This window comes from Grampus griseus, assembly GCF_964374135.1.
Source record: "Grampus griseus genome assembly, chromosome: 3".
In the NCBI taxonomy this organism is placed as follows: Eukaryota; Metazoa; Chordata; class Mammalia; order Artiodactyla; family Delphinidae; genus Grampus; species Grampus griseus.
In genome coordinates this window covers 171179538-171205334 of record NC_139019.1, presented here as the reverse complement: position 1 = coordinate 171205334, position 25797 = coordinate 171179538, and the positions used below count along the sequence as shown (strand labels likewise).

Genomic DNA, 25797 nt, shown 5'->3' with positions numbered 1-25797 from the left:
GCCCACACCTGTCACTTAACTGAGGGGCGGGCCAGGGAGGGAGCGCTTAGAGGGCGTGGTTAAAACCGGAACGAGGAAGTAGGTGGAGTTCCGGAGGTCACTGACCTATGAGAGGGAAGAGCCCTGAGCTGGAGGGGTCGCGGCCGAGCGGCCCGGAGGCCGTTGTCTGCGTTTCCATTGCGCTGTCTGGCGTTGTCAGGGAAACGCGGCGTCTAGGGGTGAAGGGGCGGGGTTTATAGGGAGGCGGGGCCTATGGGGGCGGGCCGCCCGGTCCGGGTTACCGCCGTCAGCTGACCGGCCGCCATTTTGTCCGCCATTTGCAAGCGGCGCGGAGCCGGAGGGGAGGGGAGCGCGGCCTGCTGAGCGGGTCCGCTGCCGCCGCCGCCCCGCCGACCGCCGCCGACCTGGCCTGGGAGACCGCCCCGCCGCGGCGGCTGGCAGCGCAGCGCTCCGCGGGCGGCAGACGCGGCCCCCCGGGCCCCCTCAGGGCGCCTGGCCGCGGGCCTCCCGGGGTTCGGGCTCGACGGCAGCAGCCGCGATGGCCCTCAAGATGGTCAAGGGCAGCATCGACCGCATGTTCGACAAGAATCTGCAGGATCTGGTGCGCGGCATCCGCAACCACAAGGAGGACGAGGTGAGCCCGGCGCGCTGGCCCGGGCCCGGATCCGGACCCGGACCCTCGCGCCGACGCAGTCCGACCCCGGCCCTGCCCCTGATTCCTGCTCCCAGCCCGCCCCCGAGGCCCCGCTCCCGGCTGGAGCCCCGGCTGCCCGCGGCCTGGGCCTCCGCACGCCCGCTCCGTCTCCGAGCCTTAGTTTACTGCCCGGCGTTGGGGGCCCGCCTCCTCCCCGAGGGTGGCCCGGAAGAGACTTCACAGCCCACCCCCGCCCCCCCAGTGGTGGATCTCCAATCTTGAGTGTGGTTCTCGGTCTCCTGTTCAAAAGGGAGGGCCCCCGGCCCCGCCCCAGGCCTTGGACTCCTGGTTGGGGGACTCTCCTCTCCGCGGGGGAACCCCTGGTGGGATAAACGCACGTCCAGGCCTTGCCTCGTGGGCCCATGTCCCCCAGAAGGTGGGGCCGCGCCTCTTACGGGGTGGGGGAGGTGGGGCAGCGGATGTCCTCGGCCGAAATGAGGAAGCCGCTCAGGGGTCCTGGAATAGGGAAGCCGACTTAAACTAGACACCCGAAAGTCGGAGGGAAAAGGTTTTCCAGAAGTAATGTAATCGTGGGCACCATTTTCTTCCCTCCCGCCACCCCCCAACCTGTGACCTAGATTTAGGAGGATCGGGGACAGTTAGTGACCACCAGACCTCTGACTTCCATGAATGGACGCCCAAGCCTGCACTTACACAATGGGGTGTTGGAGAAGGTCCCCTTTTCCTGGCTGGAGAGTGAGGCTGCCCGATGGAGAGCAACTGTTAGACATTGTGCAGGTCCCACTACCAGATTACACCCCGCCGGCCCTCACAGTGGCTCCCGGGAAGCCCAGCAGTACCCGGAGGAAGGTGCAGAGAAGTTAAGGAATTTGCTGGGAGGCACCAAGGGCCCTGGGCTCTGTCCTTCAGCTGAGAGCCTGAGTTCCTTGCCTCTTTGTTGCACTTTCTCAGAATGGGTGTGACCTCGCTGAAATGTAATTAGATTGTTTTGGTTCATTTCTGTCACTCCTTCTCTTCTCTGGCTACACTTGGGTTTTAAATCACGTTGGAAGCTCTGGCCAGCTGCGTTGGTTACAAGTGTAGGGAACTCTTGGTCTGATTTTCAGTTTCTCTTTGAGTTGAAGAAGTACTGGTTGGCCTGCATTTTGTTTTATTTTATTTCAATTTTTTAAATATTTATTTATTTTATTTCTTTTTGGCTGCGTTGGGTCTTCGTTGCTGTGCGCGGGCTTTCTCTAGTTGCGCCGAGCGGGGGCTACTCTTCGTTGCGGTGCACGGGCTTGTCACTGCGGTGGCTTCTCTTGTTGCCGAGCACGGGCTCTAGGCACGCAGGCTTCAGTAGTTGTGGCACGCGGGCTCAGTAGTTGTGGCTCATGGGCTTAGTTGCTCCGCGGCATGTGGGATCTTCCTGGACCAGGGATGGAGCCTGTGTCCCCTGCATTGGCAGGCGGATTCTTAACCACTGAGCCACCAGGGAAGCCCTGGACTGCATTTTAGATACTAAGCATGGTTAAGTGAATTTGGAAGGTGTCTGCACCCTTAGATTTCCTTTTCTGTGCCAGTTGGCCTCCTGATTTTCCCGCCTTGGTTAGTGGATGTTACTGAGCAGTCTGTTCCGGGATTCTGAGGAGGGGCCGAGGGGTCTTTCCAGTAGAGAGATGCACAATGCAGTTAGGGGGGTCTGCTTTTTACGGCGTGTGCCAGTCATCACTGGTAGTACCCTGGGCTGTGCTCTATTCATTTGGGATTGATGGCGCTGTCCCCACAGGCTCGGAGCCTACTAAATGGGGTTTTGGTGGTGGAGGTGCTGGTGCTGGGAGTCCTCAAGGCAAGGTTCCACGCGAATACTGCCCTTAGCCTGTTGGCGATTCCCACAGACGTGGCGTCGGGATGTGGAGGTTTCCTCATCAGAAGAGTTGTGATCTGGAGGGTCATTACTGGTTCCAGATGTTCTGGAGCACAGCAGGTGGCTGTGGGGTGACTCTTCTAGCTCCAAGATGACTTCTTCCCTTCTACCCCGCCCCGCCCCACACATTCCAGGGAAGACTTCTGGCAGCAGTATAGTTTCCCGTCAAAGTAACAGATTTCTTTTTTAAGGATTTACTTATTTATTTTTTATTTATTTATTTAATTTATTTTTGGCTGCGTCGGGTCTTAGTTGCAGTGTGCGGGATTTTCGTTGTGGTGCATGGGCTTCTCTCTAGTTGTGGCGCGTGGGCTCTGTAGTTGTGGTGCGCAGGTTCCAGAGTGCGTGGGCTCTGTAGTTTGTGGCACGGGGGCTCTAGTTGAGGCGTGTGGGCTTAGTTGCCCTGCGGCATGTGAGATCTTAGTTCCTCGGCCAGGGATTGAACCCGTGTTCCCTGCATTGTAAGGCAGATTCTTTACCACTGGACCACCAGGGAAGTCCCCAAAGTAATAGATTTTAGCTTAAAACTTCTGTGCGGCACCACAGAAGTGAGGGTTATCGGTGACTTTAAAATCCATGTGGAAAGGCAGCGTGGTTTAGTGTTTGACTTTGGGAGACCCACATCCTGGTTCTTGGGTCTCTTTGGGTGACCTGGGGAGAGCCCCCTGATGTTTTGAAGTGGGGGTGACAGCCACCTCTCCACTTTGCTGAGCGCCTGTGAGGGTGCAGCAAGTGACAGAATGCAGGCTTCTGTGAGCCCCCAAAAGAAGAAACTAGGAAATCCGGATCACTGGTGGAGTAACTTGTTTTTTGAAACTTTTGTTTCAGTTTATGATACTAAGTGTATGTATGCCTGTGAGTTGGGTTACCATGGAAAATATATGTTTTCCAATGAGTCAAAGAAGTTTGAGAAACAGTGGGCTAATTCACCTGTTTCTTGGATGCTTGAGTTTGTTTCAGTCCCTAAGATACAGTACAGGTAATGTTGGCAGGTAGGTGGAAATTCACTTGCGAATGTCCTTGCTTCCAAAACTTGGGTATGACTAGGAAAAAACAAATGACTTTTTAACGTTTCATTCTTACGAGTACTTTTCATGTTTTGGGGAAGGGTTTTTCTTTCAGTCTTTTAAACTATATCCGTAACTTTTTGTAACGAGCTTAGCGTTTATTAAGTCAAAAGGTAACATTCTTCTTCCCAGAAATCAATTTGAGAATTTTTTCTGTGTGTAGAAATTGAGGGAGGTTCTGTCTGTTAAGATTCTGTCCTGGTCTTGCCTGTTAGCCTTCCTGAGTGCTGTCCACGCACGCCAAGTGCTCCTGAGGGCTTCGCCCTCACGAGTGTGGGTTCCACGTGGGGCACTGCAGGCTATGTACCCTGCCCCCCAGTGGCGTTGAGGTGGGTTCCATGTTTTCTGTTTGGTGCCACAGCTTATTCCATCAGGCGACGCTCAGCAGTATCAGCCAGGGTTTGGGTGGTGTCTGAGCGTTTTCTCTTGGGTCTAAAAATTTCCGACCCACTTAACTGAAGTTTCTGAACTTTATTTTTAATTTATTTATTTGCTTTTTAAATATTTATTTGGTTGCACTGGGTCTTAGTTGCAGCACACAGGCTTCTTAGTTGTGGCATGTGAACTCTTAGTTGCGGCACGCGTGTGGGATCTGACCAGGGATTGAACCCAGGCCCCCTGCATTGGGAGCACAGAGTCCTATCCACTGCACCACCAGGGAAGTCCCCTGAACTTTGTTTTTATTTATTTGTTTTAAAATTTTTAAAATTTTGTTTATTTTTTTTGTCTGTGTTGGGTCTTCATCGCGGTGCACGGGCTCAGTGGTTATGGCGCATGGGCTTAGTTGCCCCGTGGCATGTCGGATTTTAGTTCCCCGACCAAGGATCGAACCTGCATCCCCTGCGTTGGAAGGCAAATTCTCAACCACTGGACCACCAGGGAAGTCCCGAAGTTTCTGAACTTTAAAAAATTCAGTTTTAACTGTGTGTGGTCGGCTCTGTGTATCTGCAGGTTCTGTATTTGCCAGTTGTGGATTGGAAGTATTTTTTTAAAAAATTCCAGAAAGTTTCGGGTCTTCCCCGGTGGTCCAGTGGTTAGGACTCCATGCTCCCAACGCAGGGGGCCTGGGTTCGATCCCTGGTCAGGGAACTAGGATCCCGCACGAAGCAACGAAGATCCCACGTGTTGCAACGAACACCTGGCACAGCCAAATAAATAAATAAGTAAATATTTTTTTAAAAGCATACATCATATATGTGCTGTTACATACATTAAACACATTTAAAAAATATTTCCAAAAAAAAATTTCCAGAAAGTTTCAAAAAACATGACTTGAATTTGCTGAACGCAGGCAACCATTTACACGGCACTTGCAGCATATCAGGTATTGTAAGTCATCTAGAGATGATTTAAAGTGTACCGGGGGCTGTGTGCACGTTGTTTGCAAGTCTGTGCCATTTTATACAAGGGACTTGAGTGTCTGAGGATTTTGGTGTCTTCGGGGGTCCTGGAACCAATCCCCCACAGATACCAAGGGGTGACTGTAGAGAGGTATTTTGAAATTGGGTATAATCTGGGATTAAGATGGAACTGTGTGAAGTGCTGATATTCTAGTGCTTCTAACCTCAAAAATGGCAATTTCCTGGGGTTCATCCTTGTGCCGAGTTGTGTGGGGCTCCTCGGGCTGTGAGGTGTGTGTGGGGCTGGCCCTCGCTCCGAGGACAGTGACGAAAGCACGTGTTATGTCTGGCACGGCTAAGCACTTGGTGCTTTTAAGCTATTTCTGTAAGATTCCTTTTAACAGCTTCTGAGGAGAGTGAAGATAGGACGTTTAGTAAATGGGTTGTTACCCTAAGTCAGGGTCTCTCCCCCTCGGCACTGCCCACATCAGGGCTGGGTCATTCCTCTGAGGGGGGCTGGCCTGGGCGCTCTGGGGTGTGGAGCAGCATCTCTGGCCCCGCCCATCTGATACCAGGCCATGCCCAGTCTTGACAACCACAGTTTCCCCAGACGCGGCCCAGTGTCCCCTGGGGGGGTGGGATTGCCCAGACGAGAACCCCTGACCCAAATTGATAAAGGAAAATTTCCCAGAATTCCCTAATGCTGGCCCTTCATCCAGGCGTCCCTTGTCCCCTGTGTTGTCATTGTGTTGTTGGACGCTGTGCTATTGTGAGATAAGATGGCCTTTGTCCCTGCTCCTGTCGCAGAGCTCCTGGAGCTTTTGTCGTTTCCTAAGCAACAGAGGTACTAGGGGCATCCTTGTTGGGATATTCGGTCGCTGCCCCCGGTTCCTGACACTGAGCTGCTGAATCCCTTGGGGTTTCCTGGGTGATAGGAGTGTCTTTTGTTCTAATGAGATGATCCGGGGTGGGCTCCTGGGTGGGACAGGTCATCAGAAAGACCAGGCCGTGGTTTGAAGCTTCATACCCGCTTGCCCGCCAATCCTTCGGAGAGGGGAGAGGGGCTGCAGGTGGAGTTAATGATGGATCATGCCTGCATGATGAAGCCTCCATAAAAATCTAAAGTATGAGGCTCAGGGAGGTTCTCGGTTGGTGAAAGCATCCATGTGCCAGGATGGTGGCGCCCCCCAGTGCCACGAGGACAGAAGTTCTGCCTCCTGACCCTCTGAACCCCCACCCTCTCTGCCTCTTCGTCCAGCTGTTCATCTGTATCCTTTGTCGTGCCTCTCACACCGTGTGATAAACTGGAAAACACGAACGAGTAAGTGCTTCCCTGCGGAGAAGCGGATCATGGGAACTCTGGTTTACAGCTGGCGGGTGTGTGAGGTGGGGACAGACCTGTGATGGAGCCCTCAGCCTGTGGGGTCTGCGCTGATGCCGAGCAGAGAGGGTCAGATCCGAACTGAGTTTTGGGACACCCAGCTGGTGTCAGGGAGTCGGTTATTGTGCGGGACGCCCGCGCTGGATGTCAGAGTGAAGGGAAACGGGGAGGTTTCTTAGACAGCCCACAGGGTGAGTCTCCTAGATTTGTGTGTTTTTTTCAAACTCTTGTTAGTTGTGAAGTATATAATGCACATTCGTCCAGCTTAAGTATCATATGATAATTATCCTAAGTTCTCTGAGGGTAATTTCCTTGCCTTGCTTATAGTTTTGTCCCTTAAATGTCCCTGAACGTCTCGCTTACTTCTGCTTGCAGGCTGGTGTCAGTGGCCGCCTCTGTCGCTCGCTGCTGCGGGGAAGGGCCACGGTGGCTTGTTCGCTTTGGTCGCCGGCAGGGGTCTGCTGTGGTTGATTTATCCTTCGGAACATCCTTCGGACTGTTGCCGGACCTCTGGGTTGTTTCCCGCCTGGGGCATTTGATGAAGCGCCCTGCGTGGGAGGGCAGTCACTGCAGCAGCATGGGCAGGAGCAGCCTTGGCCTCCAGGGCAGCGTCGCGACCACTAGAAGCGCTCCTGTGGCTCCCGTTCCCAGCAGCAGCCGCCGGGGCCTCGCCTACCTTTACTCTTTCCTCTGCTTAGTGCCATCTGCAGCCTTCGTGACGCCGTCTGCCTGACCCTCCCAGCCTTTGCGCTGGGAGTCTGGGCGCTGGTGCCCGACAAGACCAGAATGGAGGATTTGTGGCGGCACTCTGGGGAGGCCAAGCTTCGGGAGAAAGTGAGGGGGGCGCGCCCGTCCTGCCTGTGCCCACCGAGGACCCAGGCACAGCTGGGGGTCCTGGGACTCGGCCACGGATTGGCCGCAGGGTTGCAGTCAAGCCTCAAGCTTCCCAGCCTTCGACCCCCAGCCCGTCCCCGCAGCAGAGCTCCCAGCATAAGGCTCTCAGCTCTCCCTGACTTGGAGGAGTTATTCACAGGGCACACAGTCCGGGCCCTGGGCGCAGTGGGTGGCCAGGCTGTGGGCGGTGGCAGTTGTGAGGACCAAGTCTGTAGTGGGCTGTGTCTGTGCGGGTCACCAGCCCTCGGGAATGCCATTTGCATAACAATTCCAGGAGGTTGAAAAGCAGGAGGGGGGAATTTCTTGCGGTGCAGTGGTTAGGACTCCGTGTTTTCACTGCTGAGGGTGTGGGTTCAATCCCTGTTCAGGGAACTAAGATCCCACAAGCTGTGCGCGGTGTGGCCAGAAGTATTAAACAAACAAAAAAAAAAACAAGGAAGGAATGGTGACCTAAGTAGGCTCGATGCTGGGGTGCCCCCTTGGCACCGTGGACTCTGGGGCCTGCTCATCCCCTGGGGGGTGGCCGTCCTGGGCGCTGGGGTGTGGAGCAGCCACCCTGGCCCCACGCACTGCCTGCCAGACCCTCCAATCTGAGGACCAAGGACGTCCCAGGTGTGGCCCGGTGTCCCCTGGGGGCACGGCCGCAGAGCTGAGAGCCTTTGCGCTGGGAGCTCTGCTGGGGGGACGGGGTGGGATTCGAAGGTCGGGAAGCCTGAGACTTGGCTGCGGCCCCATGGCCGAGTCCCGGCCCCCCCCGGCTGTGCCCGGGTCCGCGGTGGGCACAGGCAGGACGGGCGTGCCTCCCTCGCTGTCTCCCAAAGCTCGGCCTCCCCAGAGTGCCACCACGAATCCTCTGATCTGGTCTTGTCGACCCCAGCGCTTACTTGGGTGCGGAGGCTCAGGGTGAGTCCTGGCGCCACCGTTGCCGTCCACTGCCAGGGGACCCCGGCGCTGAGGGTCTCTTCCTCCTCCACTTGAATGACTCGGGCCCTGGAGGCCACTGCTGGGCCGGGTCTCCGGGCCGCTGTCGCCCTGCAGGGAGGAGGGTCGCCGCTCTGGTGTAGACTAGTGCTGTGAGCATTTGCAGAACCAGAGGCACAGGCCCGTCGGGTCACGTGTCGCTGAATAACGTCTTTCCATTCTGGTGGCACCGAAGTGGTTTTTCTCCTGTGGCTTTATTGAGACAGTATGGTTTATATAGCTTAGCGTCCACCTGCTTGAAGTGTGAGATTCTGTGAGGGCTTTAGTGTATTTACAAAAACGCGCAGCCGCCAGCACGACCTACCTTTACATTTCTGTCACCCCACCAGAGGTGCCGTGCCCCCTCTACGGTCCCCATTTCCCCTCCCCCGGCCCCCACCCATCTGCTTCTGTCTCTGCCGAGGTGGGGCTCCAGTCCGAGCCGAGGGCGACTAGGTGACGAGAAGGGCCATGATTGGCCGTCAGGAGCTGCTTGACGTGCCTGCGTGGGGTGCCGGGGGCTGAGCGCGGGGACGAGGGGCTCGTGGGGTGGATGGGGTGGCAGTGGTCCGGATGGGCTGTCTGGCCTCTGTCCGTTGCACTCCTCAGCGCCGTGCCCTGGCTGTGTTTGTTGCTGGGATGGTGAAGGGTCCTGACCCCAGGTGGGCCTCAGCTCGGGCTTCTACAGGAGGCCTGACTCTTCCGGCTGCAGAGGCGTCGGCGCCCATGCCCAGCCAGGTGAGCACAGGACAGTGCCCTCCTTGTGGGTCCTGCTTGCATCTCGTCAGGAGAAGTTCTCTCGTCTCGACGCTGACTCGCCTACGTTTCTGGGTTAAAATGTTAATATTTTCTTGTGGAAGCAATGGTTGTAGATGGCAGCTGGGTTGTTCTTGGCAAGGTGGATGGAATAACGGGGAGAGCCCTCCCTGGTCGTGTATCATAACGACTTCTGAAATGTTTCTGGTCTGACACTGGCATGCCCTGGAAATGCTGCTGTCCTTACACCCATCTCTGGCGGCGGCGGTGGTGGTCTCAACCCGTCCAAGCTCCCAAAGGTCTGAGCACTGCTGGTGCTGGTGCTCATGAGAGCAGGGTGCTGGGGCTCTGGGTCCCGAGCCGGGGCAGCTGTGGGTGGTGGCAGGACCGGCATGTTGGGACGATCCAGAGAGCACCTCTGGGAGACGGCAGGGGACGAGGCAGCAGAGATAATGTCGCCCAGGTTGTGGACGGAGCATCCAGACGATGCAGTGTCCCTCAGAGCTAAGGAGAAAGCCATCAAACCACAGAAGACACGCGGGAACCTTAAACGCACATGACCGAGAGGAAGAAGCCAGTCTGTAAAGGCTACACACTGTGATTCCAACTCTGGGACATTCTGGAAAAGGCAGAACTCTGGAAGGGGGGGAAGGATCAATGGTGAGGGGATTGGGGAGAGGAGGGATGAATGGGCGGAGCACAGAGGGGTTTTAGGGCAGTGAAACTACGCCGTGTGACGCCGTAACGGTGGATGCGGGTCAGTGTATGTGTGTGCAAACCCACAAACTAGTGAACCTCCGTCAACTGTGGCTCCTGGGTGATAACGACGTGTCCGTGTAGGTTCATCGGTTGTAACACACGTCGCACTGGTGGGGGATACTGCTAGTGGGGACGCTGTGCACACGTGGGGCGGGGGGTGGGAAACCTCTGCCTCCCAGTCAGTTTTGCTGTGAACCTAAATCTCTTTAAAAAAGAAGTCTAAAAGAGGAGTCCAGGGTCCAGCTGCATGGTTTTGCAGCCTGCCAGCACCTCCGGGTCAACGGCAGCTTCTCTGGGCCTCAGCCCTCGAGGTCTGACTCCACTCCTCTGGGAGGGCCTGGGGATCCTGGGGATTTTTAAGTGTCCCAGGGAACTCTGCTGAGCAGGCAGTATTGAAATGGCTGTTTTATTATAGCTGCCGGGTTCATATATGAGGGAAGGTTGTATCCTTTGTTCTCTGGTAAATTCTGAATCACACATCCATTTCAGTACTATTTGCTCTGTGTTGAAGTGTGACCCTGCTCAGAACAGGCCAAGGTGTTTGAGAATTTCGTCATGCTTGCATCTCCAACTTCTTTTTTTGAAAACAGTGTCCGTTATATGTGTTAGCTATTTATACTTTAGATCTTAAAATATTTCTATTTCATGTTTTTGGTACAGACAGGCCTTATTTTTTCGCACTTCCCTTCGTTGTGCTTTGTAGATACTGCGTTTATCACGAATGGAAGGTCTGTGGCGACCCTGCAGGGAGCACGCGTGTCGCCGCCATTTTTCCAACAGCATTTGCTCACTTCCTCTGTGTCACATTTTGGTAATTCTCACAAGTTTTCAAACTATCTCATTATTACGTGATGATGATCTGTAGTCTGTGATCTCTGATGTTAACTCTTGCTGTTGTTTTGGGACTCCACGAACCTCGCCCACGTAAGACGTGACATAATCGATTGTTGAAATGACAACAAAGCATTTAGAATATTACATAACTTAGTTGATAAAGGGTTTGAGAGCATTGACTCGAACTGTGAAGGACGTTCTACTGCGGGTAAAATGCCGTCAAACAGTATCGGACGCCACGGGGAAACCGTTCGTTAGAGGAAGAGGCCACCGATACGGCAGACTTCATTGTTTTATTTTAAGAAATGGCCACGGCCGCCCCGTCCACAGCATGGGGGCAGGACCCGCCACCAGCAAAAAGATTGACTCGCTAGGAATTCCCTGGCGGTCCAGTGGTTAGGACGACTTGGCGCTTTCACTGCTGAGGGCGCAGGTTCAATACCTGGTCAGGGAACTCAGATCCTGCCCCCTCCCCCGCCCCCCCCATAAAAAAGATGGCTCGCTGAAGGCTCAGATGATGGTTAGCCTTTTTTAGCAATAAAGTGATTTTAATTAAGGCGTGTATGTTGTTTTTTTAGACATAATGCTACTGCATGCTTGGCAGACTACGGAACAGCGTAAACGTAACTTTTACGTGTGACTTGCTTTACTGTGATATTCACTGTATTGAGGTGGTCTGAAACCCTCCCTACAATATCTCTGAGGTCTGCCTGTATAATTTCCTGGATCTAGATCATGCCTGTATACCTTGGCCATTTTTTTTTCTTTTTTTGTGAAAAGGAGAGTAAATAGTTCTTTGTTAGCAATGCTGTGTGTAAATAAGACTGCAAAGACTAATCATTCTCTCCCACGTTCCTTACTTTAACTTCATGTGTGTAACTATGTTTTAGATAAATATTTAAATACTCCCAAGGGAATATGAAACATTTTATTTATTTATTTAAACATCTTTGTTGGAGTATAATTGCTTTACAGTGATGTGTTAGTTTCTGCCGTACAGCAAAGTGAATCAGCTATATGTGCACGTATATCCCCGTATCCCCTCGCCCTTGCGTCTCCCTCCCACCCTCCCTACCCCACCCCCTAGGTGGTCACAAAGCACCGAGCTGATCTCCCTGTGCTATGCGGCTGCTTCCCACTAGCTAGCTATTTTACATTTGGTAGTGTATGTAAGTCCATGCCACTCTCTTACTTCATCCCAGCTTACCCTTCCCCCTCCCCGTGTCCTCAAGTCCATTCTCTATGTCTGCGTCTTTATTCCTGTCCTGGCCCTAGGTTCATGAGAACCATTTTTATTTTTAGAGTCCAAATATATGTGTTAGCATATGGTATTTGTTTTTCTCTTTCTGACTTACTTCACGCTGTATGACAGACTCTAGGTCCATCCACCTCACTACAAATAACTCAATTTCGTTTCTCTTTATGGCTGAGTAATATTCCATTGTATATATGTGCCACATCTTCTTTATCCATTCATCTGTTGACGGACACTTAGGTTGCTTCCATGTCTTCACTGTTGTAAATAGAGCTGCAATGAACATTGTGGTACATGACTCTTTTTGAATTATGGTTTTTTCAGGGTATATGCCCAGTAGTGGGATTGCTGGGTCATATGGTAGTTCTGTTTTTAGTTTCTTAAGGAACCTCCACACTGTTCTCTGTAGTGGCTGTATCAATTTACATTCCCACCAACAGTGTAAGAGGGTTCCCTTTCCTCCACACCCTGTCCAGCATTTATTGTTTGTAGATTTTTTGATGATGGCCATTCTGACCGGTGTGAGGTGATACCTCATTGTAGGTTTTTTTTTTTTTTTTTTGGTATGCGGGCCTCTCACCGTTGTGGCCTCTCCCGTTGCAGAGCACAGGCTCCGGACGCGCAGGCTCAGCGGCCATAGCTCACAGGCCCAGCCGCTCCGCGGCATGTGGGATCTTCCCAGACCGGGGCACGAACCCGTGTCCCCTGCATCGGCAGGCGGACTCTCAACCACTGCGCCACCAGGGAAGCCCTCATTGTAGTTTTGATTTGCATTTATCTAATGATCAGTGATGTTGAGCATCTTTTCATGTGTTTGTTGGCAATCTGTATATATTCTTTGGAGAAATGTCTATTTAGGTCTTCCCATTTTTTGGATTTTTTTTTTTTATATTGAGTTGCATTAGCTACATGTATATTTTGGAGATTAATCCTTTATCAGTTGCTTCATTTGCAAATATTTTCTCCCATTCTGAGGGTTGTCTTTTCGTCTTTTTTATGATTTCCTTTGCCGTGCAAAAGCTTTTAAGTTTCATTAGGTCCCATTTGTTTATTTTTGTTTTTATTTCCATTTTTCTAGGAGGTGGGTCTAAAAGGATCTTGCTGTGATTTATGTCATAGAGTGTTCTGCCTGTGTTTTCCTCTAAGAGTTTTATAGTGTCTGGCCTTACATTTAGGTCTTTAATCCATTTTGAGTTTATTTTTGAGTATGGTGTTAGGAAGTGTTCTAATTTCATTTTTTTACATGTAGCTGTCCAGTTTTCCCAGCACCACTTATTGAAGAGGCTGTCTTTTCTCCATTATATACTTTTGCCTCCTTTATCAAAGATAAGGTGACTATATGTGCGTGGGTTTATCTCTGGGCTTTCTATCCTCTTCCATTGATCTATATTTCTGTTTTTGTGCCATTACCATACTGTCTTGATTACTGTAGCTTGGTAGTATAGTCTGAAGTCAGGAAGCCTTATTCCTCCAGCTCCATTTTTCTTTCTCAAGATTGTTTTGGCTATTTGTGGTCTTCTGTGTTTCCATACAAATTGTGCAGTTTTTTTGTTCTAGTTCTGTGAAAAATGCCATTGGTAGTTGATAGGGATTGGACTGAATCTGTAGATTGCTTTGGGTAGTACAGTCATTTTTGCAGTGTTGATTCTTCCAATCCAAGAACATGGTATATCTCTCCATCTGTTTGTATCATCTTTAATTTCTTTCATCAGTGTCTCATAGTTTTCTGCATACAGGTCTTTTGTCTCCTTAGGTAGGTTTATTCCTAGGTATTTTATTCTTTTTGTTGCAATGGTAAATGGGAGTGTTTCCTTAATTTCTTTTTCAGATTTTTCATCATTAGTATATAGGAATGCAAGAGATTTCTGTGCATTAATTTTGTATCCTGCTACTCTACCAAATTCATTGATTAGCTCTAGTAGTTTTCTGGTAGCATCTTTAGGATTCGCTATGTATAGTATCATGTCATCTGTAAACAGTGACAGTTTTACTTCTTCTTTTCCAATTTGGATTCCTTTTATTTCTTTTTCTTCTCTGCTGTGGCTAAAACTTCCAAAACTATGTTGAATAATAGTGTGAGAGTGGGCAACCTTGTCTTGTTCCTGATCTTAGTGGAAATGGTTTCAGTTTTTCACCATTGAGAATGATGTTGGCTGTGGGTTTGTCATATATGGCCTTTATTATGTTGAGGTAGTTTCCCTCTGCCTACTTTCTGGAGAGTTTTTATCATAAATGGGTGTTGAATTTTGTCAAAAGCTTTTTCTGCATCTATTGAGATTATCATATGGTTTTTAGCCTTCAGTTTGTTCATATGGTGTCTCACAGTGATTGATTTGGGTATATTGAAGAATCCTTGCATTCCTGGCATAAACCCCACTTGATCATGGTGTATGATTCTTTTAATGTGCTGTTGGATTCTGTTTGGTAGTGTTTTGTTGAGGATCTTTGCATCTGTGTTCATCAGAGATACTGGCCTGTAGTTTTTTTGTGTGACATCTTTGTCTGGTTTTGGTATCAGGGTGATGGTGGCCTTGTAGAATGAGTTTGGAAGTGTTCCTCCCTCTGCTGTATTTTGGAAGAGTTTGAGAAGAATAGGTATTAGCTCTTCTCTAAATGTTTCATAGAATTCGCCTGTGGAGCCATCTGGTCCCGGGCTTTTGTTTGTTGGAAGATTTTTAATCACAGTTTCAATTTCACTGCTTGTGATTGGTCTGTTTGTATTTTCTGTTTCTTCCTGGTTCAGTCTCGGAAGGTTGTGCTTTTCTAAGAATTTGTCCATTTCTTCCAGGTTGTCCATTTTATTGGCGTATAGTTGCTTGTAGTAATCTCTAATGATCCTTTGTATTTCTACAGTGTCAGTTGTTACTTTTTCATTTCTAATTCTGTTGATTTGAGTCTTCTCCCTTTTTTTTTTTTGATTAGTGTGGCTAATGGTTTATCAATTTTGTTTATCTTCTCAGAGCCAGCTTTTAGTTTTATTGACCTTTGCTATTGTTTCGTTCATTTCTTTTTCATTGATTTCTGATCTGATCTTTATTATTTCTTTCCTTCTGCTAACTTCGGGTTTTGTTTGTTCTTCTTTCTCTAATTGCTTTAGGTGTAAGTTTAGGTTGTTTATTTGAGATTTCCCTTATTTCTTGAGGTAGGATTGTATTGGTATAAACTTCCCTCTTAGAACTGCTTTGGCTGCATCCCATAGGTTTTGGGTCATCATGTTTTCATTGTCATTTGTTTTGAGGTATTTGTTGATTTCCTCTTTGATTTCTTCAGTGATCTCTTGGTTATTTAGCAGTGTATTGTTTAGCCTCCATGTGTTTGTGTTTTTTACAGTTTTTTTCCTGTAATTGATATGTAGTCTCATAACGTTGCGGTTGGAAAAGATACTTGATACGATTTCAATTTTTTTAAATTTACCAAGGCTTGATTTGTGACCCAAGATATGGTCTATCCTGGAGAATGTTCCATGAGCACTTGAGAAGAAAGTGTATTCTGTTGTTATTGGATGGAATGTCCTATAAATATCAATTAAGTCCATCTTGTTTAATGTGTCATCTAAAGCTTGTGTTTCCTTACTTATTTTCATTTTGGATTATCTGTCCATTGGTGAAAGTGAGGTGTTAAAATCCCCTACTATGATTGTGTTACCGTCGATTTCCCCTTTTATGGCTGTTAGCATTTGCCTTATGTATTGAGGTGCTCCTATGTTGGGTGCATAAATATTTACAGTTGTATTTTCTTGGATTAATCCCTTGATCATTATGTAGTGTCCTTCCTTGTCTCTTGTAATAGTCTTTATTTTAAAGTCTATTTTGTCTGATATGAGAATTGCTACTCCAGCTTTCTTTTGATTTCTGTTTGCGTGGAATATCTTTTTCCATCCCCTCACTTTCAGTCTGTATGTGTCCCTAGGTCTGAAGTGGGTCTCTTGTAGACAGCATATATATGGGTCTTGTTTTTGTATCCATTCAGCCAGTCTGTGTCTTTTGGTTGGAGCATTTAATCCATTTACATTTAAGATATATTTTTTTAATTAATTAATTAATTAATTTACTTTTGGCTGCATTGGGTCTTTGAGTGCAGGCTTTCTCTAGTTGCGGCGAGCAGAGGCTACTCTTCGTTGCGGTGCACGGGCTTCTCATTGCAGTGGCTTCTCTTGTGGAGCACAGGCTCTAGGTGTGCGGGCTTCAATAGTTGTGACGCGTGGGCTCAGTAGTTGTGGCTCACGGTTTCTAGAGCACAGGTTCAGTAGTTGTAGCACACGGGCTTAGTTGCTCCGCGGCATGTGGGATCTTCCCGGACCAGGGCTCGAACCCCTGTCCCCTGCATTGGCAAGCAGATTCTTAACCACTGCGCCACCAGGGAAGCCCTAAGGTAATTATTGATATGTATGTTCCTATTACCATTTTCTGAATTGTTTCGGGTTTGTTATTGTATGTCTTTTCCTTTTCTTGTGTTTCCTGCCTAGAGAAGTTCCTTTAGCATTTGTTGTGAAGCTGGTTTGGTGGTGCTGAATTCTCTTAACTTTTGCTTATCTGTAAAGGTTTTAATTTCTCCGTCAAATCTGAATGAGATCCTTGATGGGTAGAATAACCTAGGTTGTAGGTTTTTCCCTTTCATCACTTTAAATATGTCCTGCCATTCCCTTCTGGCTTGCAGAGCTTCTGCTGAAAAATCAGTTGTTAACCTTATGGGCATTCCCTTGTATGTTGTTTGTTGCTTTTCCCTTGCTGCTTTCAATATTTTTTCTTTGTATTTAATCTTTGATACTTTGATTAATATGTGTCTCTCAGCATGTTTCTCTTTGGGTTTATCCTGTATGGTACTACTCTCTGTGCTTCCTGGACTTGATTGACTATTTCCTTTCCCATGTTATGGAAGTTTTTGACTATAATCTCTTCAAATATTTTCTCAGACCCTTTCTTTTTCTCTTTTCTTCTGGAACCCCTGTAATTCGAATGTTGGTGCGTTAACGTTGTCCCAGAGGTCTCTGAGACTGTCCTCAATTCTTTTCATTCTTTTTTCTTTATTCTGCTCCCTGGCAGTTATTTCCACCATTTTATCTTCTGGCTCACTTATCTGTTTTTCTGCCTCAGTTATTCTGTTATTGATTCATTCTAGAGTATTTTTAATTTCAGTAGTTGTGTTGTTCATCACTGTTTGTTTGCTCTTTAGTTCTTATAGATCCTTGTTAAATGTTTCTCGTATTTTCTCCATTCTGTTTCTGAGATTTTGGATCATCTTTACTATCATTACTCTAAATTCTTTTTCAGGTAGGTTACCTGTTTTGTTTTTATTTATTTGGCCTTGTAGTTTTTACCTTGCTTCTTCGTCTGAAACAAATTTTTTTGTCTTTTTTTTTTTTTGATGGTTGGTGCTGTATTCCTGTCTTACTGATTATTTGTCCTGAGACGTCCAGCACTGGAGTTTGCAGGCAGTTGGATAGAGCTGGGTCTTGGTGCTGAGATGAGGATCTCCGGGAGGCCTCACTCTGATTGATATTGAATATCTGATTGATATTCCTCAGAGGTCTGAGGTTTTCTGTTAGTCCAGCGGTTTGGACTTGGAGCTCCCACCATAGGAGCTCCGGCCCGACCTCCCACCTGGGAACCAAGATTCCCCAAGCATTGTGGCGCAATAAGAAAAATTAAAAAAAAGAAGAAGAAAGAAAAAAAGGAGCAGTACAATATCAAAGAATAAAAAACAAAATAAAATTCGAGAGATTAAAAAATATATTAGGAAAAATAAAACTATAATGGAAACAACCGGTCGCTGGGGGTTCCTCCCGTCCCCTTAGGTGTCTGTGGTCCCCCTCCGGTGCCTGGTAGGTGCTCTTAGTTGTGAGGAGGTGCGAATTCCACGTCCTTCTAGTATGCCATCTTGACTCCACCCTCCTGAAACATTATTTTAATATTTTACAACCCATTGCTCCCTTTTCCTGCCTGTAGGAACCATGAGCCTGTGCACTTGTCCTATAGCTAAAAACTAGTGTTGAGGCTGGGTCTTCCTGCAGGTTAACCACTTCCTGTGGGCTCATTTGTGGCCCCCGTGGGTGCTCTGAGGTGCAGGGATGTTACTGTGCCTTCATTCCTGAGGGGTGTTCTTGGATGGAGAGCCCTGGGCCTGGAGTCCTCCCACCTCCCTCAGCCCCCTGCTCCCCTGTAGCAGCACACCCTTCTCCTCTGGCTCCTCTGAAGAATTTCTCCTTATATTCAGTTTTCAGCAGTTTGCCTGTGATATGTGTGGGTGTGATTTTCTTTTGTATTTCCTGTTTTGGGGGGGCGGTGCTGGGCTTCTTGAAATTGTAAGTTTATGTCTTTCACCGAATCTGGGGAAGTTTGAGCTGTTAGGTTTCCGCGTATTTTCTCTGTCCTTCCTCTCCTGGGACCCCAGTGGCACACACGCTACACCTTTGGTGTGCCACAGCCTTGCCTGGCTTTCCTCCCTTCAGAATGAGCGGGCCCTGTTGTTCCCTGTTCTTCTCAGCTCCAGCTCCCCATCCAGTCCACGCAGTGCCTGTTCTACCTCAGAAATTGTTTTTCATTTCTAGGGTTTCCATCTGGTTGTTTTGTGTCACTTTCCTTTCTCTGCTGAGATTTCCTCTCTTTCTATTCATTAGGAGCATATTTTCTTTTTGGTCATGAGAGCATGGTTACAGTTGCTGTGTTGAAATCTCAGCAAATGAATGCGTTCATCATCACCAGGATCACCTCAGGGCCCGTCTTCATTGGCCGTCTCTTTTTTTCCTTGGGTATAGGTTAGGTTATGTTTTCCTGTTTCTTTTTTTATTATTATTTTAATTAACTAATTAATTTTTGGCTGTGTTGGGTCTTTGTTGCTGCATGCGGGCTTTTCTCTGGTTGTGGCGAGCAGGGGCTACTCTTCATTGTGGTGCATGACCTTTTCATTGTGGTGGTTTCTCTTGTTGCGGAGCACGGGCTCTAGGCGTGTGGGCTTTAGTAGTTGTGGCTCGTGGGCTCTAGAGCGCAGGCTTAGTAGTTGTGGCACACGGGCTTAGTTGCTCTGCGGCACGTGGGATCTTCCTGGACCAGGTCTCGAACCCGTGTCCCTTGCATTGGCAGGCGGATTCTTAACCACTGCACCACCAGGGAAGTCCTTCCTGTTTCTAATTTGAATAATTTGGGCTTGTGAACCGGACATTGTGGCTGGTATGTTGTAGTCACTGGATTCTGTTGTATTCTCAGTAGAGTGTTGGTTTTGCAGAGAGGGGATGTGTTTTAGGGGCAGTGAGCTTGTCTGGGCTGGAAGTTCGGCTCAGCCTCTCCTACAGTGGGCAGGAGGCCGCTGGAGTGCTGCGGTGGGTGCAGAGTTCACGTGAGGATGTGCCACCCCCTGCCCCCATTCCCCCCTCACTTCCCAGCAGCTGCGTTTGCCCAGGCTGCTCCCTGCTCTGCGTGGCTCTCAGGATCAAAGCCGGGGCAGGACCAGTGGTCTCGCCTGTCCTGTGCTGCCTGGACATTTGTCTCCAAACAGTGCTGGTGGGAGGCGTGGCCTGACGGTGGCTGCGCACACATTACCAGGAGTGGACTGTGCCTGGCTTCCTGAAAGCTGAGAGGTCATTGGGCCACCTAGAAAATAGATTTGTGCAGAGAGTGCACCGTGTTGGCCGTTCACCAGCGGACGGACATCTGGGCGTTGAGGGGCCAGCGTGTGTGTGTGCGTGCACGTGCACCAGTTTGCACCTGGGACCTGCAGACCATCTCCCACAGCGGTGTGTGCTGGGCCTGTTCTCCCACACTTGGGATCATCTCTCTGTTCTTTCCCTTTTGAATCATTAACAGCACATCCAGGGTGCACGAAGGGGTTATCGTGCACTGGGATGGGAACTGAGGCGCCTGGGGGATTAGTAACTGGAAGCCCGTTGGAAGGATCTGGTGACCCATGTTCCATTGTCCGACTCTTGGTCATGGAATATTCATCAGACGCTCGCTGAGAGCGCTCTCAGGGTGGCGCCTTCCCCGGGAGCCTGTGCTGGGCCTACGAGTGGTCTGGGGTGACATGGGAGGAGGGTGCAGCCACTTGGGCGAGGTCACTGAGCTCGCTAGCCTGGCAGGTTTAGGCGATGCCACTATTGGTGGGTGACGGGAGCGCGGGGCACCACACTCCTCCCAGCCCTGAGTGACGACCCGTCTCTGGGCAGGGCTGGGCTCTCCTGGGACTGCCAATGGGACTTCTGTGCGGCTCTGGGGGGTGGAGCCTTGTGCCCCATGGGGCACATTCCTCGCTCTGGACCGCGTGTGTCGGTACTGACCTTTTGGTCCGTGTTTTAGTACAGGTGCTGGGGTAGTGAGGAAACTGAAGAGAGTCGAAAAGGTGTCCACACAGGCGCCTGTATAAACACATCCACGGCAGTGTGCATCACGGGAGCCGGAAAGTGGGAAGGATCCAAGCCCGTGCGCTGCTGGGTGGGTGGACATGCATGATGGCAGCGCAGCCAAGCACTGACACGCTGCAGCGTCCGTCATAAGGCCAGCGGGGCGTGCACACAGACCCCGTCAGACAGGCCCTGAGAAGCCTGCGGGAGAGGCTGCCTAGAGAAGGGCCTCAGCGAAGGGGGATCCCAAGGGGAGCCTGCGGTGCCCCTGCCAGTGTGGCTGGTCCTGGGAGGAGCCGGGGGTCCCAGGGGCTGGAGGTGTTCACCCTCCCACCCCCGGCGGCTCTCACCTGCGCCCATGCCATCTGGCCCATCTAGGCTTTAGGCGCCTCGGCGCTCTTCTTGGGTGGCCAGCCCCAGAGCAAGCGAGAGGCCTGCGAGGGGCCCTCCCAGGGGACCCATGGGTGCTCCTGCCCACGGGGGGCAGCGCTGCACATGGGCAGTGAGCCCCAGCCCTGCAGGAGCTGGAAGGCACCAGCGCGCTCACCTGGACGGGGGCACGGAGGGGGGTCAAATGAGTGGAGTTATGTGAAGCGCTGTGGCGGGTGCCTAGGGGGAGGCCCCGGCGTGGCCTGTCACCTGCTGGGCCCCGGCTCTGTGATGTGTGCGGTGTGGGGAAGGAGAATGGCTGCCCGGGCCAGTAATGAACCCGGGCCGCGTGGAGGTGGACGGGAGGGGCCCAACAGGCACGGTTCCTGGGGCGGCCAGGCCCTTCCTGCTGTGGGTGCCAGTGGGGCCCCCCCAGCGTGGGTGGCCGTGCTGGGTGGGGCTCCTGGGCTCCCCGGTCACGGCAGCGTGGGACCGAGGTGGACCTGCCGCCCCTGGCCATGCGGGCTGAGGGATGGGCCTTTGGCGCTGGGACGTGGGATCTCTTCTGGGCTTGCAGTTTCTCTCGTTCACAGCTGGTTAAAGGGCTAAACTGGAGGACTAAGAACTTTTCCGTGTCTTAATGCTCTGTGTTGGAATGGTTACTCTTTTTTTTCTAAGTTTCAAAACTTTTCATCATAGAAAGTGTCAGATATACACACGAGTAGGGGAAGCAGAATTCCCGCAGCTCAGTGTGCCTGCTTCAGGCTAGATCAGCCCAGGCCACTCCTGTTCTCTCACGGCCCCCTGCCCCTTGGGAGGAGAGCTTTGGGGGATCCCAGGCAGCTTATTGCACTGACAGGGCTTTTCAGGATAACCGCCTTGTTATCATTCACATACCATTCAGCTCACCCCTTTAATATGTGTAATTCAGTGGTTTTTAGTATAGCCACAGAGTTCTGTTGAATTCCAGAGCATTCCATCACCCTCCCTCTCCCCCTCCCCCAGCCCCTGACAACCAGGACTCCCCTCTGCCTCTCTGGAGTTGCCTGCTGTGGACGTTTCATCTAAATGGAATTGCACACTGTGTGACCTCTTGTGTCTGGCTTCTTTAGGTTTTAGCCAGACACTTGCAACTTTTCAATTTTTTTTTCCTTTTAGGCAAAATATATCTCTCAGTGCATTGATGAAATCAAGCAAGAGCTGAAGCAAGACAACATTGCAGTGAAAGCAAATGCGGTCTGCAAGCTGACCTACGTGAGTGCCGGGCCGCTCGCTCTGTCAGGCCGGGTCTGGCTCCAGCATCCCCCTGCTGTCTGTCCATCCGTCCCACCATCACTGATGGACACCATCCGCTCCAAGCGTCAGCCTGGGGGCACACGCTGGGCTGACTTGGGGTGGAGGGCGAGGCATGCGTGAGGATCACATGGCACAGGGCAAGCTGGGGCCCCATCCAGTGGGCCTTTCCCACCTGGAGGGGCGGGAGCGTCCCTGCTTTCACGACTGCCCTGCGGGCTGGGCCCTGAAACCTGGTGGGTGGAGCCCTGCAGTCCCTGGTCGGGGTGTGAGCCTGGGCCAGGCACCCCATGCTGGCCTCCCCTGGTCAGAGAAGGGAGATGAACGGCCTGCCCGTTTACCGGTCCTTGTGGGGAATTTTAACCCATGTAACGCTGGTATTTCAACTGCAGGTGTTTATTTATCAGGGGCATTATTTTAGTGTGTTATTAACCTGTCACTTTGGTTTTAAATGTGAAGACTCACCTGTCAGAAAAAGAAATGAATTTCCCCAGAGTGTATGGGGGTGCGGAGCTGGGGCAGGTGTGTGAGAATCGACCTCTTTCCTCCGCAGCTGCAGATGCTAGGATATGACATCAGCTGGGCCGCCTTCAACATCATAGAAGTGATGAGCGCCTCCAAGTTCACATTCAAGGTGAAGGGAACCAGCTCGCTCTGGGGCCTGAGCCCTGTGGGTGGGGTCCTGGGGGAGGAGGGCGTCCATCCTGTGACGCAGGCCATGCTGGGAGGGCACACAGTGACAGACACCAGCGACCCATTCCCATCACCACTTCTGTCCAGTTAGGTCTTAGCACTATTGCATCACGTTTTTCTTTCCATTTTAAGTAGTGTCAGTGAAATTTGGGTTTGTAGGGTTGGTTATATGTTTCATAATACAGATTAAATTTGTGACTCTTCAAAAAAATAAGCAGACACTGATCGTCTCCCCGAGAGGCCACCACTTGTCATTTGTCGCGGTGTCTCTTAGGACCCTCTGAGCGTTTTTTCTTGGCGTCTCAGCGATCCTACTCATGTGCAGTTTGGGACATTGTTTTCTTCTTACTTGATATCGTAACAAATAAGCATGTCTTCTGCTTTAGTAAATGTTCTGAAAAGCGGTTTTCAGTGCCCACAGCCCATTTGGGGGTGTTCCGTGGCTTTCCTGGCTTGGCTCAGTTTTCCTTGGGAACACACACCCTGCGGCGGCTGAGGCTGTGTCCTGCCGACGGGTCACTGCCGAGGGCGGGTTCCCGTCCTTCTGAAGGACACAGTTGTCCAGCCTGCCGGTTACTCTTGGTGAAGAAACGAAATGCCGTATTTGCCAAAATTGGGCCAGTGCTCTGCACGTGTGTTTAAGTATCACATGCAAGTGCGGGTGTGACTTTAGGTTACACTCAGCCCGAGTTTAGGCGCTTGTGATGACTTACTCCGTCAGGCCGTAACAGCAGCTCCCGCTGCCAAGAAGGCGGTGAGGATGCACACGTTAGCGACAGGACGTGCTTGGCAACCCCTGAAATACACTGTGCTCCAGAGACCATATGCCTGGGACAGGGCGAGGGGTGCCCTCCTCCTGGTTTGTGACGGGCCGGCCAGGGCTGCTTGGCGTGAAGCTCAGGAGGGCTGGGTGCTTCCCCGAGGACGCCCAGTCCCCTTGTCACCCCTGACGTCTCCATTTGTTCCACTCACAGCGAATCGGCTACCTCGCTGCTTCCCAGTGCTTTCACGAAGGGACCGACGTCATCATGCTGACCACCAACCAGATCCGCAAGGTAGGCCCCTCCTGCGGGAGCAGGTTAGCGGGCAGATGGACAGCCTTCTGCGATCCTCGGAAATGGGAAAAGGGACGGCGGGGCACGCGGGGCTTTCTTCTCTGGTTTTCCCCCCTTGGCGATGGGGGCTGCCCCCTCGGTCACTCCTTTTTTCAGCCCCTTTCCCCTCTTTTGGGGGCGCCTGCTGAGGGATTGCCCCTCCCAGCGTGGGGGCGTTTGTGCCCACTGGGTCTTGGGAGTCGGACCAGGTGCGTCTCTCGGCCCTGTGTGGTATTCTATGTTCTTCAGTGAGAGCACTGAGTAGTCAGCTCCTCCTTGGCCTCAGGACTTTGAGTATCTCTTGTCTCCCGCTTCGCTGCAAGTGGTCAGAGGGGGTGTCAGAGGCACCCTTTCCCACCCCAGACCCTGCATCGGACCCTGTGGCCCGGGGCTCTCAGACAGCTGGCGCCAGGGTCGGGGCAGAGCTGTTGTGGTCGCCCCGCAGGTGGCTGGTGTCGGGGCTCCAAGCGGGCGCTGCAGGGCAGGCTGCAGGGCTACTCTTCGTTGCAGTGCGTGGGCTTTTCATGGTAGTGGCCTCTCTTGTTGCGGAGCACGGGCTCTAGGTGTGCGGGCTTTAGTAGTTGTGGCACATGGGCTTAGTAGTTGTGGCTCGCGGGCTCTAGAATGCAGGCTCAGTTGTGGCGCCTGGGCTTAGTTGCTCTGTGGCATGTGGGATCTTACCAGACCAGGGCTCGAACCTGTGTCCCCTGCATTGGCAGGCGGATTCTTAACTACTGCACCACCTGGGAAGTCCCTGGAAGATTAACTCTTAAAACGTCTCTCAGTGTATCTTTTACCACATGTGTGAAGTTTGGGGAGGTTCTCTATGTAAACAGAGTCCTCTCTTTGTGCCGAGATGGGGCTTCCGCATCGGTTTTAGCGGGAGCACAGGCGAGTGACGTCAGAGGCTAGGGCAGATGTGCGCTTCCTGTGGCTGCTTTTCCTGCTCCCCTGAGGGGTGGAGCTCTGGTGGAAGCTTCTCTCCGCTTTGGGGAGGGGCCCAGAGGAGTCACCCCTGGCTGTAGTAGGGGAGACACCCCAATGGAAGCAGAGGTTCTGGGGTTCCACCCTGGGCGGCCCCCACTCTGTGCCTTTGGGCGGTCAGAGCCCGTCTGGCTGCACCATTTCCTCGGCCCTTGGGTTCTCCCATAGGGAAGCCATGGGTGGCACTGGCTCTGCCCCATTGCACCCCTGGAGCGAGGGGCGGACCCAAGACAGCCCTCCCCTTGGAGCCGTCCCGGCTCTTGCTCGGTGACAGAGCGTGGAGCTGGCTGCTGCTTGTGAGTCCTCGTCCAAGCCCGTCTCCAGACCCAGAGCAGGACTGGCGGGCGCAGCTGGGACCCAGTGAGGCACGGTGGGCGCCTGCCTCTAACCCTCTCCCTCCCTTTCCAGGACCTGAGCAGCCCCAGCCAGTACGACACTGGCGTTGCGCTGACTGGCCTGTCCTGTTTTGTTACCCCAGATCTTGCCAGAGACTTGGCCAACGACATCATGACACTGGTGAGTCTGGGAGCGTGACCGCCCCCCTTGGCTTTTGCTCCCTGACGTGCCTGGAAAACCGAGGTTGTAATGTCACGTTGAGGGCACTTGGGTGGGTGGAAACGGCCTGGGTCCCCAGGATGAGCTGGGACACCGAGTCACTGTCTCCCCTTCCATCACTTGGTGGGGCCCAGCATTCACACCTCACCTCCTCTGAAATGGTCCTGCTGGGGAGGGGCGGGGTCTGGCTGGGGACGATGGCCTGTTGTGAGCGCATGACCTATCAGCTGTGTTCTGAGGCATGGGTGGTGATGGCAGTGGTCTTGGCAGGCAGCGTGGTCAGGGGGTTCTCTGGCGAGGGAACTTTTTATTTTCATCTGAGCAAATCTGTTGTCTGGGGCCCAGTCCATCCAAAAGGCAGAAACCCCAGCCAGCCCTGATCTCCAAGGTGGGCAAGAACTTTGTTCTGAAATGTGGACGTGCTCTTGGAAATCACAATCCTCGACTCCAATAAAAATTAATTTAAAAAATAAAAACAAAATTGGAATTGACCCTAAAAAAAAAAAAAAAAACGGAAAGAAATCACAGCCCTCAGAGGGTTGCCGGCACTCCAGATTCTCCATGATTGGGAGGCTTCCCCCCTCCGGCCACGATAAAGCAGCGTGGAAGGGTGGCATGTTCCTCCCAGGAGGGTTCTGTCCGTACGTGGCCCGTTCTCTGTGCAGATGGT

General features: G+C 51.4%; 1 protein-coding gene across 4 annotated transcripts in view; it reads left to right on the top strand.

Annotated features, from left to right (window-relative positions):
* The first annotated feature begins 467 nt into the window (after positions 1-467).
* Positions 468-25797, top strand: part of AP3D1 (adaptor related protein complex 3 subunit delta 1) — a 44588-nt gene continuing 19258 nt past the window's right edge. For all 4 annotated transcript variants that reach the window (XM_082650255.1, XM_082650254.1, XM_082650253.1 and 1 more), the window contains exons 1-5: positions 468-634; positions 21667-21762; positions 22355-22435; positions 23469-23549; positions 24981-25088. In XM_082650255.1, coding sequence (XP_082506381.1) covers positions 539-634; positions 21667-21762; positions 22355-22435; positions 23469-23549; positions 24981-25088 — 462 coding nt within the window. In that variant the 5' untranslated portion in view covers positions 468-538. The remainder of the gene's footprint in view (positions 635-21666; positions 21763-22354; positions 22436-23468; positions 23550-24980; positions 25089-25797) is intronic.